General features: G+C 48.4%; 1 protein-coding gene across 2 annotated transcripts in view; it reads left to right on the top strand.

Moving 5' to 3' along the window:
• Window positions 1-20,263, top strand: part of RIN2 (Ras and Rab interactor 2) — a 221,964-nt gene that overhangs the window by 105,343 nt on the left and 96,358 nt on the right. The window contains exons 1-2 of one of the 2 annotated variants that reach the window (XM_029219462.1): window positions 14,939-15,775; window positions 18,218-18,310. In XM_029219462.1, the coding sequence (XP_029075295.1) occupies window positions 18,254-18,310 (57 nt within the window). In that variant the 5' untranslated portion in view covers window positions 14,939-15,775; window positions 18,218-18,253. Of the gene's footprint in view, window positions 1-14,938; window positions 15,776-18,217; window positions 18,311-20,263 lie in introns of those variants that run through there. The other variant, XM_029219461.1, reaches the window with a different exon arrangement.

Here is a 20,263-nt window from a genome sequence, read left to right as displayed (position 1 = left end):
CTCGGAGAGAAACAGGAAATTAGAACATATGCAGTGGCCACGTCTCGGCTAAATCTTGCGTTTCTCAGTGGTTCCATGTGGCTTGAATAACGGTAATTTTCCTTCCCAGAGTAAAATACCCAACCTAATTAAGATGTATTTTATTGGGTAATGGTTTATTTTAGTGAGTTATTTAGTGTCTAGCACTATTGTAAGCACTTTCACAGATTCACTTATGCAAATCATTCCACAGATTTTTACTGGGCAGGGAGCACGTGGTGTCGTCAGGGCAGACGTGATGCTCGGGTCCATGTTTGTGGGTATGTGGGCACTTTCTGAACCTTAGACCATAGCGGGGCTTTGCCCTCCAGAAGCATAAGGCCTGTGGGTAGCAAATAGAAACATGGACTCATACATCGTGGGAGGCTGTCGGAGGGGCCGAGGACACCAGGAAAGGGAAGGCCTTGTTGGGGGCGGCGGGGAAAGGTCATGTAGAGGAGGTGCTCCCTGAGCCGAGTCTTGAGGGACAGAAAGTGTTTACCAAGTGGTGGGGGGTGGGGACATTTGAAACAGAGGGACTGTTGCAGAGAGTCGGGGGGTGGCAGGTGAGGGTTGGCTCATGGGGGTGTCGGAAATGGGAATGAAGGTTCGAGTGAAATTGGAGAAGACCTGGGGTATCTGCTGCATCAAAGCGTTTAGGGAATTTATGCTTGAAGTGCCAGGGGCGTCCTGATTAGATTCTGTGTGTTGGAGCAGGGTTTCTCAAACGTGAGGGAAGAACAGGCCCTCACTTGCCCTTCTGAGGAGGTGGGAAGCCTGGGCCCCCCACCAGCCCGTTCACCCCGGCCACTCTGAGGACGGGCAGCGCTGACCCCAGGAGGGCAGAACCAGGAGACAGAAGAAAGCCAGGGAAAGTAGGGCCTCGTTGAAGCCACGGAGCCACTGGCTTGGCCCCCTGGGTCCCCTAATGGCTTTCACTGCTCAGTGATTGTTAAGTTTTGATTTTGAAATACTTTCAAACTTCAAGAAATTTGCAAGAATGGTTCAGAGAACCCCCATTTACCACTTATGCAGATTCACCAATTTGTACCATTTTATCCCCAGGCTGAATCCTCTCTGAACCCACTGAGAGCAGATAGCAGACATCACGCCAGTCCTGGATGATAGGACCTTCTCTCATATCCCTGCAGTCCTATCATCCAGGACTGGAGCTTAATCATTGATACGATAGTTTACTCTAAACCACAGAGACCAATTTTAATCAATTTTCCCAACTGCGTCCTCTATAGCAGGGGTCCCCAACCCCCGGGCCATGGACCAGTAGCGTTCCACAGCCTGTTAGGAATGGAGCCACACAGCAGGAGGTGAATGGTGGGAAGGCGAGCAAGTGAAGCTTCATCTGTATTTACAGCGGCTCGCCATCGCTCGCATTACCGCCTGAGCTCTGCCTCTTGTCAGCATTATGGTGAGGTGTATAATTATTTCATTATATATTATAATGTAATAATAATAGAAGTAAAGTGCACAATAAATGTAATGTGCTTGAATCATCCCGAAACCATCCCCCAGCCCCCCAGTCCGTGGAAAAATTGTTGTCCACGAAACCAGTCCCTGGTGCCAAAAAGGTTTGGGACCGCTGCTCTATAGCATGTTTCTGTCTCTAAGTCCAGCATCATGTGTTTTTGGAGGTTCAGGTCTCTTTAATCTCTTTTAATCTGGGAATGATTCCCCAGCCTTTCCTTGTCCTTCATGACATTGATATTTTTGCAAACTCTAGGCCAGTCCTTTATCGAGTTCATGTGATGTTTCCTTATGACTGGTTTCAGGTTCCCTGCCTCCTGTTGGGATACCCTGTAATTGATGCTGTATTCATCTCGAGTCTGGAGGAACACAGCATCTCTCTGCCCTCAGTGGGGTATTCATCTTGCTCACCTGGTCCTGGTGTGGTCTAGTTTCTCCACTGTTTGATTACTATCATTCCTCTTGCAATTAATGTGCCATCTATAAGGAGACGTGACTGTTTATTCTTAAGCCAATTTGAATTGGGTTTTCTGTTGCTTATGACATAAAAGCTCCCCACTGATTCAAGGGCCTATTTATATTGTGGGATTAATTGCTCATTACCATGGGGAAACAAGCAAGGGGTTATGATGAGAAAAATCAGAGGAGTTTCTTAAAAGCTCTAATCGTGGTCAGATGGGAGCAGAACTGGACCAAAGTGCATGGGTATCCTGAGAGGACTTGTCCTCTGGTGACACTTCTTAGTCTTTGAATTTATTTTGCAAAGGCTAGACAAAAAAAAGATTCTCTAGTAATACAAATTACATCCTCGTTTAAAATAGATTTATCGTTAGTTGCACTGAGTAATATAACATTTTAACTTATTTGCAAGTAAGTCTTACAAATTTTTTGCAAATTTGTAACCGTTTGCAAAGGAAGTCTTTTGTTTCCATTTTTGCCTGGAAATTGTAAGTTATGCTCACAAAGAATATTGGTTATTTACAGGGACATAGAAATTTTATTCCAAATATGTTTGTGTATTTTTTCTGGATTTTATATTGGCAAATACGTTTCCTTTAATTGTGAAGTCCGTACCCAATGAGCAGGATTCCTAAGAGAACCAGTGAAGCAGTCTCTGAGACAAGGATTTGTGTAGAAGTCATTAACTGGGAGGTGATCCCAGGAAAGTGGGGACAGGACACAGGGAAGGGCGAGCAGCCGTTCAAGTGTGTTGTGCATGTGTGTGTGTGTGAGTCCGTGATTGTGACTGTCTTGGTTTGGGTGCCCCCAGAAGCAGACTCTAAGATAAGGGTTCAAGTGCAGATGGTTTGGGGGGACGGTTTTTTGTAAGGACCAAACTTTAATATCTCAAGGACACCCCAAATGCGTTACTGGCGGGCGTCACAGGAGCTTCCATTCACACCAGCATGGCGAGAATCAAGAGCTCTGCAAGTTAGAGCAGTCACCTCTTTGGATACATAAAAGCAGCATATTAAAGTGGGCCACAGAGTACAAATGAGGAGGCATTCAGCAGCGCAGAAACAAGCAGCGGGCTACTTGTCCCAACAAGAGGGCAGGGGAGGTCCTGGAGCTCACAGGCCCAGAAACAGTCAAAAAGAAGTGCAGGCATGGCTTTGGGCTACTTCTCATTACAGCTAGTCAGAGGAAACCGAGGTTTAGATCTCCTGTGGCTGCAGCCGGATCTCACAGCAAAGAGAACCTTTGGTTACTTGTCACAAGGAGGCCAAGCAAGGAGAGAGGGGTGAGGTTTAGGCAGCGATGCTCACCCCGGCCAACATCTCTGCGTGAGCTCTGAGCCCGCCCTCTGGTCAGAGGATGTGAAGTGAGAAAGGAAAGGTGAAGGGGTGTGTCGTCAAGCCAGCTCCCACCCTAGGGCGACTAGAGCCTGATCTCACGGGGACCCTGGGAGACAGCGCAGGACGGCGCCTGGGAGCTGCCCGATCTGGGCGGTCCGGGAGCCGGGTCCGGGGAGGCATCGCTGTTGCGCCAGGCATCACATGCCTTCAGAATCTCACCTGCCAGCGGCTGCCCACTTAGGCCGTGTCACCTTGCTGGTCCAGGTTTGCGGTGTGGCCGGAAGTGACAGTGTGCAAATGTCAGGTGTGAAACACCACAAGGATGGGGGTGCCAGTGAGGAATGTTCTCCTTCTCCACTCTTGTGGGAGCTCCATTCTGGAGGGGGCAGGGCCGGCCTGCACACACATCACTGCTGAGGTTGGAACATCAGGCTGGAAACAGATTGAAAAGGGGCCGTGAATACTCACCCAGGGAACATGGACATTAGGTTCCTAAAAACGGGCTGCAGCGCAGCAACAGGAAGCGGGATGCTGGAAAGGGCCGTTCCCTTGAGGTGGACCCGCGGGATGAAGGGTAGCAGACACACACTGGGGACCACAGATAGCAACAAGATGCCCAAAACATTGAGGATGCCTCGGTCCAGGGCCTGAGTGGATGTGGGGAGTGGGGAGGAAGATGACTGAGGTTTGGACAAGAGACCCCGCAGGACTGGGGGTGATTGATGGGAACAGTGAAGTGGGAATTCAAACCTGGTGTTGTCGTTAAGAGACGGGAGCGCGGACTTCAGGGGAAAGGAATGCTGAGTGGAAAGTCAGCGTTTCAAAGACAGAAACCAAAAAGGAGTGCTTCTTGTTGTAATTTTTTGTAGGCAGATCTTTCTGAGTTCAGAAAAGGAGGTGGGGGAGGAGTAAGAGGACCCGACAAACACTTTTTGGTTTGGTTTTGCTTTTTTTTATTCCTAAATTGGAAGCGGACAAAACAAAGAGCTGTGATCCAGAGATCACGCGTGAGCCTGCCAGCTGAGTGACTGACTTCTGCCCACTCTCTTTGTACACCTCAGTGAAATCATAGAGGGATAGAAAATAATCAAAAATAGGGAGCAGGGGGCTTCCCTGGTGGCGCAGTGGTTGAGAGTCCGCCTGCCAATGCAGGGGACATGGGTTCGAGTCCCGGTCCCGGAAGATCCCACATGCCGCGGAGCAACTAGGCCCATGAGCCACAGCTACTGAGCCTGCGCGTCTGGAGCCTGTGCTCCGCAACAAGAGAGACCGCGAGGGCTTCCCTGGTGGTGCAGTGGTTGAGAGTCCGCCTGCCGATGCAGGGGACATGGGTTTGTGCCCAGGTCCGGGAAGATCCCACATGCCGCGGAGCGGCTGGGCCCGTGAGCCATGGCCGCTGAGCCTGCGCGTCTGGAGCCTGTGCTCCGCAAAGAGAGGCCGCGATAGTGAGAGGCCCGCGCACCATGATGAAGAGCGGTCCCCGCTTGCTGCAACTAGAGAAAAGCCCTCGCACAGAAACGAAGACCCAACACAGCCATAAAATAAATAAATAAAAATTAAAAAAAAAAATAGGGAGCAGGAAGGAAAAGGAAGCACTCGAGCGCTGAGAACAGGGTCCCTGGAGAAGACGCGGTTAAGATAGAAGCTTCCAGCTGTAAGGGAGCCTCGTGTTTGTAGATGGAGGACCTTTGATGCCATAGCAGGCAGGTGAGATGAGGCTGTATGGGTAAAATCCCTCTGTAGGTCAAAATACCACACACCCATTGGGTCGCTGTCCTGCCAGCGTTGGGACGATAGCTCTGGTATAGCCAGACTCCTCACCCTACGATCTGGGTTAGGCCAAAGGGGATTGTGAGTAGCATGGTCTGGCCCTGCACTGAAGCAGACATAGACTATCTTCCCGGCTTTGACGAAAACACTTTCGGCCTCATGGAGAAAAGCAAAAGGATAAGGCCTTCGGGAAGATTAACGCATTCACCTGTAATCTTCCCCTTTGTTGGGGACCTGTTACAGCCACCCAGAGAGAGGGAGGCCTTGTTTTACCAAGATAAGCAGCTCGGGTGGGTTCTCAGGCACGTTGCCCAGTGTTCTGTTATCTACAGTAGCTCGAGGTCAGTAGAAGCTGATTATAGAGGGTCATAGACTATCCCCGAACCCTAAGCGAGCGTGCGTGTAGGGCCTTGATCTCAGACACAGGGCAGAGGTATTTGTCAGTGCGCACCGGGAGTGTTTGGACCTCGGCAGTGAGGATGCTGGGAGGAGAAGGGCAGCTGGTTTAGGATGAAGACAGGATTGGGGGAGGAACCCAGGGTGGTAGACCCATAGTGAAGGGGCTACAGTGTTTGAGAATAGCTGGGGAAGGAGAGAAGGCAGAGGAGAAGCAGGATGGCTGGGCTGCTTTGAAGGAAAGAACATGACCTTGTAAACTGGAATTAGAAGCTAGAGAGAGATTAGGAGGCCTTAGGGCTGTTGGACCCAAGCTTGTCTGTTTTCTCCAAGTGCCACGAGGGTGTAACTCAGGTCACTTGGGACTGAGCCTTACACACCTGCAAATGAAGGTCAGGTGAGGGTGGGAGAAGCCCCGAAGCAGTGGTGGAACCCGTGTGCATCCTTTCGTGGGCCATAGGATGACCCAGTCTGCCCTCTGGTAGTGTCCTTAGCCTCACCCTAGCCTCATCCCTCCCCATGGAAGGAGAAGTCTACAGGGTCAAAGGCTGTGCTGACCCAGAGCCCGCATCCCCCGATGCCTCTTGCTTCACATACACGTTCCTTGGAATCCCTGTCCTCACGCCCCACACCTGCTGGCCCTGCCTGTGCAGACTTCCCCCACATCCCTCCACCCGAGGGCTGGCTCTGCTTCTGGAGACGTAGTTATTACATATCCATAGGCTGCGGGTTTGGGAGGGAATGCGAGATGGACAGGGCTTGGACGGGAAGGCTGGGGTGTCCACCAAGCTGTTCCAGGGAAAAGAAGGGTGACAAGCCAGGGAGTAGGTTCAGGATGGCCCGTGTCCCCACAATCAACACAGAATACTGAAGAGTCTGAACATTTTAAATTGCAACCAGGCTTTCCAAGTCCTTCTAATTTCAATTTGTTGTGGTAGAAGAATAGAACACATTTTAGTTAACAACGTCTTGTCGTCTTGATGTATAACTTAAAAAAATTCAGACATAAAGCATCTGAGTCTCCATTTGTCCTCTTGCCCTGAAAATACTGGTGTCTGCCCAGCATGCCCTTGAAGGCATGAGAGCCCGGACACGGTCAATGGCACATTGACTGCCCTGTCCAATCAGACCATCCGTCCGTGAGTCCATTTGACCCCATTGCCTTTGATTTCTTTTTCCAGGACTCTGACCCCAACGCTGTCATTATGACCCAAAGCTCTCTCCTCAGATGTGAGTGTGTCCCCACCCGCCAGTACTCCCAATGGAAAAGGGTGATCCAGCTGCCCCCCTGCCCCCTTGGCCTCCACGCTAACTGTGCCTGCCTGTCTGGCCTCTGTGCCCTAAGCCTGGGTCAGACACCTGACCAAGAGGATAGGAGGGGTAGACCACTGAGAGGAAAGCCCTGAGCTTTAAAGACAGCCTGCAGAGCCGGCAGAAACTGTTTGGTACTTGTAGCTTGTGCCAAACCGAGTAACATGAAACTGGATTTGTGAAATGCCCCAGTCGTCTGTGCTTGTCTCTCCCAGCAAAAGCTGCAAGTGCCCTTGGTCAGCTGAGAGACAGACTTTTTAAACACGCCCGAACTTCGGAGGCACAATTTCAGACAAAACCCACCTTTTTGGTGATGGCAGCAGACATCGCTGAGAACCTCACTGACCTCTGTGGGTTTCCATGACTCTTTTGCAGACACATAAAGTAATAAATTATTTTGGAGAGCAACTGTTTATACCTATATGCACCTCCCTTGATAACACGGATTCTGGCTGTGAGATAGTATTAATACATGTTGATGGGGCACTTACTCTGTACAGAAGGTATCGTGGTATTTCGTTACTTTGGCGTTGGACGGTGCGCTTCTGCTTAGCATCCCACGTGGAATCTGTGGGCTTAGAAGGAGGGTATCTCCAGAGGAGGCTCAGCTGTTCTCCATCCCACTTCTTAAGAGGAAGGATGGGAATTTTAAGGGTCTAATCCCCGTAACACATGATGCAAGTGCGTGCACAAACACACGGAGAAGCCCACTTGCTCGGTTAGTTATGTTTCATTGGGAGTCTGGCATCTTTTCTGTGGATTTCTTTTGTTTTGTGGTCTCAAGCGAAGCTGTGCTAGCTCGGACGCACACCTGGAGACCTCTTGAGGATGCTGTTGGTGCAGAAATGAAAGAGCTGAGGAACATGAGTGGCCGAGAGAACAGTGGGTCTGTATGTTATAGAGAGAGGAGAGGCTTCCAGATCACAGACTCCACAGGAGAAATCCAGTCGCAGGGAGAACACATGGGCTCCATAAGCCAATGTTCTTATGTTTCAAGGTGGTATAAAGAACGTTTCTTCCAGCATGTTGTGTGGGTCGACAGCATGGAATGCACGTTCCTGGCATTTGAGCTTGCCTTGTCGTTCCTGAAGCTGTGTTCTTCCTATCGTCTTCTGCTTGGATGAAACCATTCCTTTAAAACCCTCCCTTTCAGCCTCAATGACATGTGTGTAAAATCTCATCACTTACTTTTCCAACACTTATTGAGCACATACGTGCCAGGCACTGTGTACGGTACTGGAGAGACTACTCCGAATAAGGCATGTGAATCCCCGGTGTCTGTGGGCTAAACGAAGCTCTTCTCTTCTTCAACCTTTAAAACATGGCACCTCCTAAATCTAAAAGAACAGACTGAGCGTATAGCTTCCTTCAGTGTTCCTGATGGTACCATTTAACGTGGTGAAGGTGATGGCCAGAAATATTTCATGTCTTACTAGGGACAAATAATGTGTTTTCATGGAGAAAGCACTGGTTTCAGTCTGGAGATCCCGTTTCTTACTTTTGCTCTCTTGTATGACTTCCGTGTATGAAGAATCAAATAAAAGCAACCTCTTCAGAGACCTTGTGGTGGAGAATGGGTGAAGTGGGTGCAGTGGGAGCTGAAGCCAGTTCTCTCTGCTCACTAGAGCTGATTGTTAAATTTTCGTGAATTCTACAAGCCCGCTGCTGTCACATTGGTAGCTTGAAATTGGCCCCGATGGGAGTATTTACCCGACAAAGGAGGCAAATGATAAAACTTGGAGCTTTTATTTCCCAGGAAGCCAGTTGTTGGACATTTTCCAGCATATCACTGATTAAAGGGGAAGATAAATATTCTAATGGTGAAGTGGAAAGTTTGGAAAGATGTCAGCATGTGCAGGATCAAAATGAAGGAGAAAGACGCAAATTAGTCCATGAAATTCCAGGCACTCTCCACCCTAGTTTATTACATAGTGATGACGTCGTTTTTTTTTTTTTCCTTCATAGAGGCGGTTGTCATGACATTTTAACCTGGGACTGTTTTATTTCATTTTATTTCATTTCAGTAAGAACGCTGAACATGAGTTATGCTCTGTTAAAGAGGACATTTTTCTGTAGCCGTTTGGACTTGGTGTATGTTCTTTACTCTTTTGTCAGCTAATGACATAGGTTGTTACTAAACAAACCAAAAAATATTAAAAGAATAAATGGTATGGAGTTTGGAATTATAATAACCCATTGCTGGGGTATTCCTTTTTTATATTAATTTTTATTGGAGTATGGTTGCTTTACAACGTTGTGTTAGCCTCCACTACACAACAAAATGCATCAGCCATACACATACAGGTATCCCCTCCCTTTTGGACTTCCCTCACATTTAGGTCACCACAGTGCATTAGGTAGAGCTCCCTGTGCCATACAGTATGTGCCCATCAGTTGTCTATTTTATACATAGTATCAATAATGTATATGTGTCAATCCAAGTCCCCCAATTCCTCCCTCCCACCCCTTCCCCCCTTGGTATCCATACATTTGTTCTCTAAGTCTGTCTCTGTTTCTGCTTTGCAAATAAGATCATCTATACCATTTTTCCAGATTCCACATACATGTATTATTATATATTTGCTTTCTGTTTCAGACTTACTTCACTCTGTATGACACTCTCTAGGTCCATCCACGTCTCTGCAAATGACCCACTTTCCTTCCCTGGGGTGTTGCTTGAGTACTCTCAGAGGCCCTGAGGAGAATCACGTTCACTTTTCTCACTGATTTTCTAAGAAATACAAAATATCCAGTAATGTAGCCAATTCATAATGAAACAGATAAAGCTGCACTGAGCATAGTCTGTGATAGATCCAAACCTGATGTTACATTTGTTTGTAGTTTTTGAAAGTGAAAAATACTTGGTCTGAGAAATATTTTATGCTGGTAGACGAAAACCTGACAACAGCTAAAACTGCACAGTCATGTTTGTTATTGACTAAGATTTTACGGAGGCATCAAATAATCTTGCAAGATATATAGTCAAAATTTAACACAGGAAAATTGGGACGACTTCATAGAAATAATGAGAATAACCGCAGCCACCTTACAGGGCAGGGACTTTAATCAGTAGCATTTCATGAAGACAAAATTCTGTTCGATCAATCACAGCTCTGATATAAAGTTTACAAGGAACAGAATTCCCTAAAAACTAGTTTCCATAAATTTAAAATTAAATGGGTATCCATATGGAAAAATAAGGACTTTAAAACCCCTGCTTTCCACAGAGAAAGGCAATCACAGGTTAAAAAAGAAAAAAAGAAAAAAAAACCCCTGCTTTACACCATACACAAAACTTAATTTGAGATGGATCATAGATCTATGCATTAAAGCTAAAACTATAGGGGCTTCCCTGGAGGCGCAGTGGTTAAGAATCCGCCTGCCAATGCAGGGGACACGGGTTCAAGCCCTGGTCCGGGAAGATCCCGCATGCCACGGAGCAACTAAGCCCATACGCCAGAACTACTGAGCCTGCGCTCTAGAGCCCATGAGCCACAACTACTGAAGCCCGCGCACCTAGAGCCCGTGCTCCCAACAAGAGAAGCCACCGCAATGAGAAGTTAGAGCACCACAACGAAGAGTAGCCCCCGCTCACCGCAACTAGAGAAAGCCCGCGTGCAGCAACGAAGACCCAACATAGCCAAAAATAAAATAAAATAATTTTTTTTAAAAAAGCTAATATTCAATAGCTTTAATTTCTTATGTTAGAAAAGAAGGTACAAAATTAAAATAGGACAGAAGAAAGTTTTAAACAGTTGTCTGCACTGTATAAGAAACTGATTAAGGAATTAAGATGGCTTAATGGAGTTTGCTCCAGAAAATATTTTCTCCATGAAAATGATCGATATTGGTATAATTCCAATGAAAATATTTGTGCTTATTAACCACTGAGTTAAAACTTCCTTGAAGACACAGAGACCAGATTAAAATAAGGTAAAAACATCTTTACAACAGTCCACAGCTCTTATCAGAAAAGCCGACTCAATTCCATTTCTTTTAAGTCAGAAACTTAAATTTTTTTTTTCTTTGACCTCACCGCGCAGCTTGCCGGATCTTAGTTCCCTGACCAGGGATGGAGCCCATGCCCCCTGCAGTGGAAGCGCGGAGTCCTAACCACTGAACTGCCGGGGAAGTCCCAGAAACTTAATTTTTTTCAAAGAGAAGAGGTCCACCCAGGCAGCAGAGCCCACACACACCTTTGGGATCGTGATAGAAGACAGGGAAATGTGTCTTTTGCCCGTCCTCCTCACCCCACAACTGAAGCATCTTCCCTCGGATGGTCCAAAGGCCTCCCTCTCTCATACTCACTTAGGAAACCCCCACCCGTGGAGACATCTGCAAGTTCTGTTCTGGTTTAATGGAGCTTTTCCTTTATCAGTGTGTGCTTTATTCCAAGATCTTTGCTTTTTTAATTGAAGCATAGTTGATTTACAATGTTGTGTTAGTTTTAGGTGCACAGCAAAGTGATTCAGTTATACATATACATGTATATGTTCTTCTTCAGATTCTTTTCCATTTTAGGTTATTACAAGATATTGAATATAGTTGTCTGTGCTGTACAGCCGGTCCTTGTTGGTTATCTTTTATATATAGTAATGTATATCTGTTAATCCACAGATAATTTGTGGATTAATTTATCCCTCCCCCCCTCCTTTGGTAACCATAAGTTTGTTTTCTATGTCTGTGAGTCTATTTGTTTTGTAAATAAGTTCATTGCGTCATATTTTAGATTCCACATATAAGTTATATCATATGATATCTTGTCTTTATCTGGCTTACTTCACTTGGTATGATAATCTCTAGGCCCATCCATGTTGCTGCAAATGGCATCATTTCATTCTTTTTTATGGCCAAGTAGTATTCCATTTGTGTGTGTGTGTGTGTGTGTGTGTGTGTGTGTGTGTGTGTCTTTATGCATTCATCTGTCAATGGAAGTTTAGGTTGCTTCCATGTCTTGGCTATTGTAAATAGTGCTTATGAGCATAGGGGTGCATGTGTCTTTTCGAATTGGAATTTTCATCTTTTCTGGATATGTGCCCAGGCATGGGATTGCTGGATCGTATGGTAACTGTATTTTTAGTTTTTTAAGGAGCTTCCATACTGTTCTCCACAGTGGCTGCACCAATTTACATTCCCACCAACAGTGCAGGAGGCCCCCCGAGATCTTTGAAGTAAACATTTGATAAGATGATTATAAACAGCTTGAGGTTCTACTTGCTTTGGAGAACTCATGGCCATCTTTCTGAAGCTCTTCTGGTCAAAGCATATCTGATGGAAGGGAATATACATCTATCCACCTGCTCAAGAAGAGGGGACCCTTATTGTCAGGATACAAGATGCCCTGGACCCTGGCACTGCCAGGCCTGGTGGGAAGTACAAAGCCATCAGCCTGAGGCTGAGATTCAAGACTCTCCCCTCCCCCATCCCCCCCACCCCCGTGGTCCAAAGGCTTCTCATATCTGCTCACTCAGGGTATCTGCTCCTCATTTAATTAAGCTGGCATGTGGCTCACAATCCAGGTTTCATGGGTAAGCACGTACCCTGTGACTCTCAGCTCAGAAGGTTCTCCCTCATCTGAGAACAGCCAGTGAATTACTAGCCTGGGTCATATGACATCACTAGGTCATCCAGTCAGCTGAGAGAACCGAATGGGCAGAATCACCGCCCTCTGCACATCAGGCAGGAGCTGGGCGTGGCAGGTGCTTTACGAGGGGTGTGGTAGGTCAGGCAGGGTGTCTGGGTACAGAGAGCAAACCTGTGGGCACTGTTGAACTGGAGGAGCTCACATCCCAGCCAGAGAGAACCCTCCAAGCCAGCCAGCCATGGCCATTCTGGGATGACAGCTCACTGTGACAGAGAAGCTAGACACCCACATTTTAGGCAAAATGTCCTGATATTTTTGAGCCGCCGGGTGCAGCAGACACTGTCAAGACCTTCCCGTATCCCTTGGGTGTTTGGCATTTCCACGCATGGTGCCCTGATTTCCAACTGCCAGCTTTGCCCAAGGGCTCTCTTCGCCCCAAGAGCCCACTTTGCCGGCACCAGGCATATGTTGGAGGTGCTGGTGACCCAAGACCCCCTGGGGGGAGTCAGAAAAATACCCCTCAGGTGGGACCACCTGAGCCATGGTCTACACTGGCTCTCAGAGTTCCCAACCCAGTCACCCACGCTGATTGCTTGCTTGGTGATGCCCTTTGTACTGCTGCCCTTCCTCCCCTGTGTCACATCCCCTCTGCCCGACCAGCGTGTCCTGAAGTCACCTCTCATAAACGACTGGGACATGAATTTTTGACTCGGGGTCTCTGGAGACTGTTCATTCAAATTGTTAAAAAGTGTGTTGCTTCGTCTGTTGTATCTGCAGTGTAGACTCCATCCAAGAGCCGCCAGGTTATAACCTCCAGTTAAAATTAACCACCAATGTAGACCCTTTTACCATCGTGGCCAGAGAACTTTGGGAAGCAAAGCTCTAAACTCAGGTGCTCGCGTGTTGACAGTAAATCTGGGGGAGCCCTGGAGGGTGTGGCTTCCCTCCGTGGTGTCCTTCGGGTTCAGGGCCAACGTGGCTTATGGGGCTTCATTGTACGTGTGGTCTCTGCGCATGAGTGCCGGGTGTGACCACTGACCACGTGGCGCTTTTCAAGTGAGGAGGTTAAAAGACACATACTTCTGGGCTTCCCTGGTGGCGCAGTGGTTGAGAGTCCGCCTGCTGATGCAGGGGACACGGGTTCGTGCCCTGGTCTGGGAAGATCCCACATGCCGTGGAGGCTGCAGAGCCTGTGCTCCGCAACGGGAGAGGCCACAACAGTGAGAGGCCCGCGTACCGCAAACAAACAAACAAAAAAAAGAAAACCACATACTTCTGAGAATGACCTTGTGGGGGGTCACCCCCCTCCCTTCTCAGCCCTGTTCCAGGCGGGCAGAGTGCAGCAGCCCTGAGGCCTGAGAAGCTGTCGCCCTGCAGGGACAAGGGGCAAGGAGAAGGAGGCGGGAGGCTAACTCTTGGATGGCCGGAGGGGTAAACTGAGGGCATCGGGTGGGAGGTAAGAGAGGCAGTTTCCCATCCGAGGGAAGGGGGAACTTCCAACAGCAGAGCTGCCCACCTATGTCCAGGGCACGTTCATTGCCTTTGGTGGAGATATCCACACCTGGGCTTCCTGGGCAGTGGCAGAGCTTCTGCAGCGTCTCTGTGAGACATCTGTTTTCCAAGGACGAAAGGGATGGACCTCCCCTGGAATTTGTTACAGGCCAATCCTGTGAGTGGCAGAAATGCACAGTCTCACCTGTGAGCACCTTCCTAAAAAAAGAAGAAAAATTATTTTATTATCCTTGCTTACTCTTGTGAAGGTCAAGACAAAGAGCATTGTTCCTAGTTCTATTTAAAAGCAGTTATCAAGGGCTTCCCTGGTGGCGCAGTGGCTGAGAGTCCACCTGCCGATGCAGGGGACACGGGTTCGTGCCCCGGTCCGGGAAGATCCCACATGCCGCAGAGCGGCTGGGCCCGTGAGCCATGGCCGCTGAGCCTACACGTCCGGAGCCTGCGCGTCCAGAGCCTGTGCTCTGCAACGGGAGAGGCCACAACAGTGAGAGGCCCACGTACCACAAAAAAAACAAAAAAAAAGTTTAACGATTGAGAGATAATCGGTGCTGGGCAGTGATACAAGATGCTCAAAGAACAAATTTTAAATTTACATAACTTGAATTGTCAAGGCAGAGGCTGGAATAGAGATTTTCTATTCCACTTGTAAAATCCGTGATCATACAAAGATAATTATGGAAATATTCAGAGACCTTGCCTGGATCCAGACACAGAACCGCCCCACTGGCTTTTACCTCTCAGTAAAGACCAAAAGTATTCAAAAGAGGGAGGACCTGCCGTCCTCGGAGCCACTCAAGGAACCAGGCAAAAAGGTGACCTGCCTGTCTCAGGACTGGCCTCGACCTGACAGGTCCCCAGGGTTGAGTCACTTTCTTTTACTTCAGTCAGTTTGGCTGTAAAATGATTATGAGCTCTTGTTTACCAAGAAGTGAAGTCCGCTTTGCCTCGCTTTATTCAACTGCTAGAAAGAAGAAGGGAGAACGGAGTGATTAGGAAGCTTCTGTGGCCGACTTTCACAGCAGCAGGTGATGAGAACCCCCGTGACCTGAACCAGACGAGTCTCTTTTAAATCAGACTTGGGGGTCGTGGTTGCCAGTGTCAGTGTTACTGCTGCTGCTTTGTGGCTTTGCACTTGTGACCTGAGGCGAATGGAATGGGAAGGGTATGGGCTGACTAAGTAAATCCGGGTGGACAGGGGGAGGACGAGGTCCATCTCAGATGTAAACCTATCTTGCCCAGATTTGGCAAGCTGGAATTTCGAGCAACAGCTGGAATTTTGCCAGCGACTTAGCTCCGTGGCTCAGTGAACTGAAAACCAGGCTCTGGGTGTCCCAGCCCCGTCGGCCAGCCCACAGCCCAGGGCCAGGTGGCGGTGCCCCAGCGCTCCCAGCGGAATGGGCTGGAAAGCCGGCCGGGAGCCATCCTGCTTAGCGGCAGTCCATGCAGCCTGGCGCCCAGCCGGACGACTCAGTGAGTCCTGGGTGCTGAAATCTCAGGACAGACTTCACCTCAGCACTCGCTCTTGGGGCCACATGGAAGCCACTGCGAGCCTCCCTCCAAAGTGACGGAGCCTGGTGTTGGGGGAGAGTCAGGAATATTCACTTCCTGCCTTTGTCTTTTAGCCGGACCACAGCGACCAGCTTCGTTTACATTCCTTCAGTGCTGTTATTGAAAAGGCTTGGCAGCTCCAAAGTGCTTGCAGTGTCCTTTAGTCCCATTAGGGCTTTTTTTTTCTCTCTCTCTCCTTTTTTTTTTTTTTTGCTAGCTTTCAGCTAGCATCTGGAAAGATCCACTGGATGTGCTAGGCTCCTTTTTCGAGAATCCGCTCCGCCGTTCAGGGAAACCAAGCAAGAAGCAAGCTTCCACTGTATAAGTCTGGAGGAATTTTACAGCCTCTCCAACTACGGTACCTTTTCTGTTTCTTGGTCCAGTCTGTTACTGGGGGTGGTTTTCGGATGAAACTACCGGTGTAACCTAACCCTTTGGGGGGAAGGGTAGGAACCACAAGTGGAAAGAATGTCTCCTTATAAATTGTATTAAATGTCTGTCTGAGTTGAGTTGGGGTGTCAGAGGCTATGCTTTGGGAAGGACTATTGCTACGACAGGAAAGACCTGAAACCCAAACTTCTTTGGGGCCCTTAAGAACTTTATTTTTAAGAATTAGAACAATGTGTGATGTTCTGTCCACTTGGATTTCATTCTGTGGGAAGGGCCTGCCGGGGCCCCTGGCCGCCTGTCTTTGTCACCTGCTCTCATCTCTATCCTGGAGCAGCCTTCTGAAGAAGCGGGGATACAACCTGCATCCTCTGGAAGAAATGTGATGGATCTGCCGGTCTCGCACAGAATCCAAACTGGGTGTTTCCTTGAGGACCACTTGAGGTGGAAGTGTTCGTGTGCAGTTTTCAGGCAGCTAATTAACATAGTAAACGTGCGGAATCCAGACTGCTCCATTGTTATGGGCAAAATTCCCTCCCTGTCCTGGATCATCAGAAAGGGTTTGTACTCGGAAAATTTCTGAACAAGACAAAGGGACTTAGGTCTGGATGAGGAATGAACGGCTTGGCACTCCCCAAGCTGTTCCTTCACTGCTATGCCATGCCAGATTCCTTGCAGAGAAAGCGTCTGGAAGAAAAAGAATTACAGGCATTAGGCTTGGTTTCAAGAAGTGTACTTTTTTCTTTGTGTGCTTCTGGGTTGAAACAGTTAATCATTTGTTCCCCAAGGTTACAGTGTGGTTGTGGTTCTGCTTCTTGTTCTGAAGACAGCACCCTATTTTCCTTCTGGAGTCACTCCAATCCGTGGACTTCGCTGATAAATGATGAACTTCAAAGGGCTTGGAGCTGGGGCTGCATTCAGCGGCTGAACCCAAGAATGTGAATCTCAGAGTCAGCAGAATCGCAATAGAAAGCTCACCAGTCATCTCAGGAGGCTTTTGGAAGGTTGACCTTCATCCCAATGGGATTCCAAGTGAGAAGAATCACAGGGAAGATACCTCTGAACCTTTAAGGGGACCGAACCACGGAGAAACGACTAACATAGGTGACGGCCCCAGAGGAGGGGTGGGTGTGCGCTGCGTTCTCATTTTCCGAGATGGAATTTCACGGGTCATCACAGCCCACCGCGGATGTGAAGGGAGGGGCCGATCTTGGGGCAGAAATGTGCCTGTCTCCAAAGATCCTTGCTTCCTAACGTATGCAGTTCTCTGCAAAGTCATTATGCTTTTCCACTTGTTGAAATGCCCTTGAGTGCAGCTGCCTCTCTGTTCCCCAGCTAATAATGAAAGAGCCTCAGCAAACTGGCAGTGGCTACTGTGGCTTTGGTGCCTTCCCGCTCTGCCCCTGCAGCTGAACCCCTTTTAAGATCCCCAGACATGTTTTCATTTAATGTTTCCTTTATTGTCCTTCCACCAGGCTGGTTGTGGTTAGGACCAGCCACATCTTGTGCAAGTTATGTGAGCAGGAGATGGTTTCATAATTGCTGCTGGTCCAGGAGATGGTTTGGGGATGCTCCCCCAGGTATCCTCTCCATGCATGCTGGCCGGGGCGGGGCCAGCTGTGTGGGGGTGTGTGTTTTATTTACAAGTGGACATGGAAGGCGTTGCAACCAGGAGGGAAGATTATTGGGTTTTGATGCTCCAGTGAGGGAAATTCCAAGCTCAAATAGCCACAGTTGTGATTCAGAATCATATCATGCCCTTAAATTCCTCTCCGCGTTCCAAAGTCCACTCCCCTCTTCCCCGGTTATCCTGGAGCTGTTTCTTACACAAACTGATCTCTGAAAACAGGGGCACAGGATTTCATCCCAGTCTTTGATTTCTTTGGAGAAAATAGAGGGATTTATTCCCAGTGCCCTTGTGTTGACCTTGCCGGAGGGAGAGGGCCAGCCCAGCTCATAATGACCTCATCCCATTCCTGCAGGATTTCCTGGGACACGCGGGCCCTCACTCTCCCTCTGGCCTCGTGTGATCAACCGCATTAAGTCCGTGAGCTTTGGAGCAGATCACAGTGGCGTCTAACCCAGTCCCTTTAGGACCCGAGCGTGAGGTCAAGCAAACACACAGAGCAATCATTATGCTTTCCGCAGTCCCAGGGGGCTTCGGCGTCAGCTGGAGGAGCGGGTGGGGGGAGGGGGGGCAGCGGGCAGCGAGGTGGGGCTGAGTCTAGGAGCTGTGCTGTCTGTAGCAGGAAATCAGCCTGAAAGGAGATGGAAGGGCTTTGGTGGGAGATAAAATGGCACTCTGTTGTTGATGGAAAAAGATCTTGGCAGGACTGTTGTTGTGAATGTTCTGTGGCTTAGAAAGGAATTTCCTACAGGCTGGACTAACCATTACAAATGTCTCTACCTTCAGGAGTCCCAGGCGTGCAGTAGAGCCTCGCCGCGGGAAATGTCAGCTTGGACCATGGGCGCCCGCGGTCCGGAGAAGCGAGGAAGTTTCTTTAAGGTAAAAGGAGGCCTTGACTGGGGCTGCTAACGGGCATCTCACTCCCTGTGCTGGCTGCACGGAGAGCTGCAGGGCTGCAGACAACGGTGGGGGAAGCCTGCTCTCTGAGCCAGCTCTGGCTGGGGTGTTGGGGGGGGGGGAGACCCTGCCTGAGCCCAGCTGTGAGCTATTCCCAGATTTTACAGGAGGTCGGGGCTTTTGTGAGTCAGTGTGCTTCCAGACAGGCCCAGGACCCAGGCGTGGGGAGATGCCACCTGAGTGAGACAGTTGAGGCATCCTTTCTTTGTCAACCGCCAACCTGGTCCTTTTTCATCTGGACAGTTTTTGATGGAAGCTGGACTTGGCATTCTACTGAGTCGGTTGTAGGCTCCTGTGCTTTTACACTTGGCTTGATTCTGTGAATCACTTAAGTGCTCATTAAAAAAAGAGAACTACACACAGATCCCTGGGCCTTACCCTAAACTGACTGAATGTTTTTGCTGGTGTATTTTATCAACACCCCAGAGGCCTGAGAGAACCAAGGCAGCCTGATTAAAACTGGACCACTTTTCTCCATGCCTTTTGATGTCAATGGGAGACCTTGCTAGCTTAATGAGATGAGCTGCTCAATGGGTATTTTATATACTCTGTGTGTGTGTGTGTGTGTGTGTGTGTGTGTGTGTGTGTGTTAAATTAAGACCTGACAATCGTTTCTAACGTACACTTGGGAATTGATTTTCTTCTTATGGTGTTTGCTTTGCATCCCCTCACTCACCCTCAAAATAATGCAAACTCATTGTGGAAAATTTGGAAAATACAGACTCATGTAAAAGAGGAAGGAAGTGGAGGTGAAATGTGCATTTGAAATCTGTCATAGGCTAGTCATAGCATTTATATGCTTCCTGTTTCCAAGAGGCCAAACCTGATTTATTCTGTCAGTTGTGGGCTCAAAAAAACCCATCAGAAGAGGCTGTTGGTAAAGCAAAGCCAAGTTCATTCAAGCAGCTGTTGTCAAGGAGGGCGTCGCCAGGGCACGGGCCTATTGGTGTCTAAGGTCAGGAGGCATCTTTATAGGGTTTAGAGGTCCAGGCCCAACCCTTTAAGCTGTGCTTCTCAAGGCGGAGAATCGACTGGGTTTCAGCAAAGTGTGTGACGTAACATAGTTCAGGATGGGTGGATACAGCAGGACGAGGGCCTTACGGGGGATCTTGGCGAGTAAACCATTGATTAGCAGATTGTTTTCCCAGGTGAGCAAACCGTGCCAGGACAGATTGTTTCGTAGGAATTTCCTGCCGCGAACAGCAGAGTTACTTATTGGTTTACAATAACTTCCTGGAAGAAATACTTAAGTTGTGTTGACACAGATGGTCTCGATTCTCAGTCCTAAGAGTTAAGCTTTGCGGACGCAGCCATCTTAGTTCGCAGCCCGTTTACTTGATTTGAATCAAACCTGTGTAAAATCCACCACTGGAGGCACAAGAGGGGCCCCTCAAGCCTCCCGTGGACCAGGCTCCTGACTCCTCTTTGGTTCCTGGATTCTGTCTTACGCTGAGATATTCATTTCATCCTGGTGGGCAGGGTGGACCCAAACCCCCCTTCTCCCAAGGCACCGCCTACATCAGCCTAAATATTGGATCGTCCGTAATCACCACCTTATGCTCAGGAAGTGCAGTGGGGCTGAATCTCACCTAGTAGTTAGATTTTAAAGTCCCAGCAAAAGGAGAAAATGGAATAGAGTCCAAATTGCCTTTGAAAATTCCTGAGGAATTTGTTGGACCCAATACTACCTACTGTTAGGTCCAATGTAGCCAGTTTTTCCTGCAGTCCTGGGAAAAATCTTTTTTTTTTTTTTTTTTTTCAGTTGAATAACAGGTGAAGTAGTTAACTTGTATTTCTGGGCCATGTCCTGTGAAAGAATCCATCAGACAAGAGGTGAGAGGCTGCCTGAACCCACTGAGGGCAAATCTGCTTCTC

Source organism: Monodon monoceros, unplaced genomic scaffold (genome assembly GCF_005190385.1).
Source record: "Monodon monoceros isolate NGI ecotype Baffin Bay Population unplaced genomic scaffold, NGI_Narwhal_1 Super_Scaffold_13, whole genome shotgun sequence".
Taxonomy (NCBI): domain Eukaryota; kingdom Metazoa; phylum Chordata; class Mammalia; order Artiodactyla; family Monodontidae; genus Monodon; species Monodon monoceros.
Note: the sequence above shows the minus strand (reverse complement) of the source record. Positions and strands in the feature narration are given on the sequence as shown.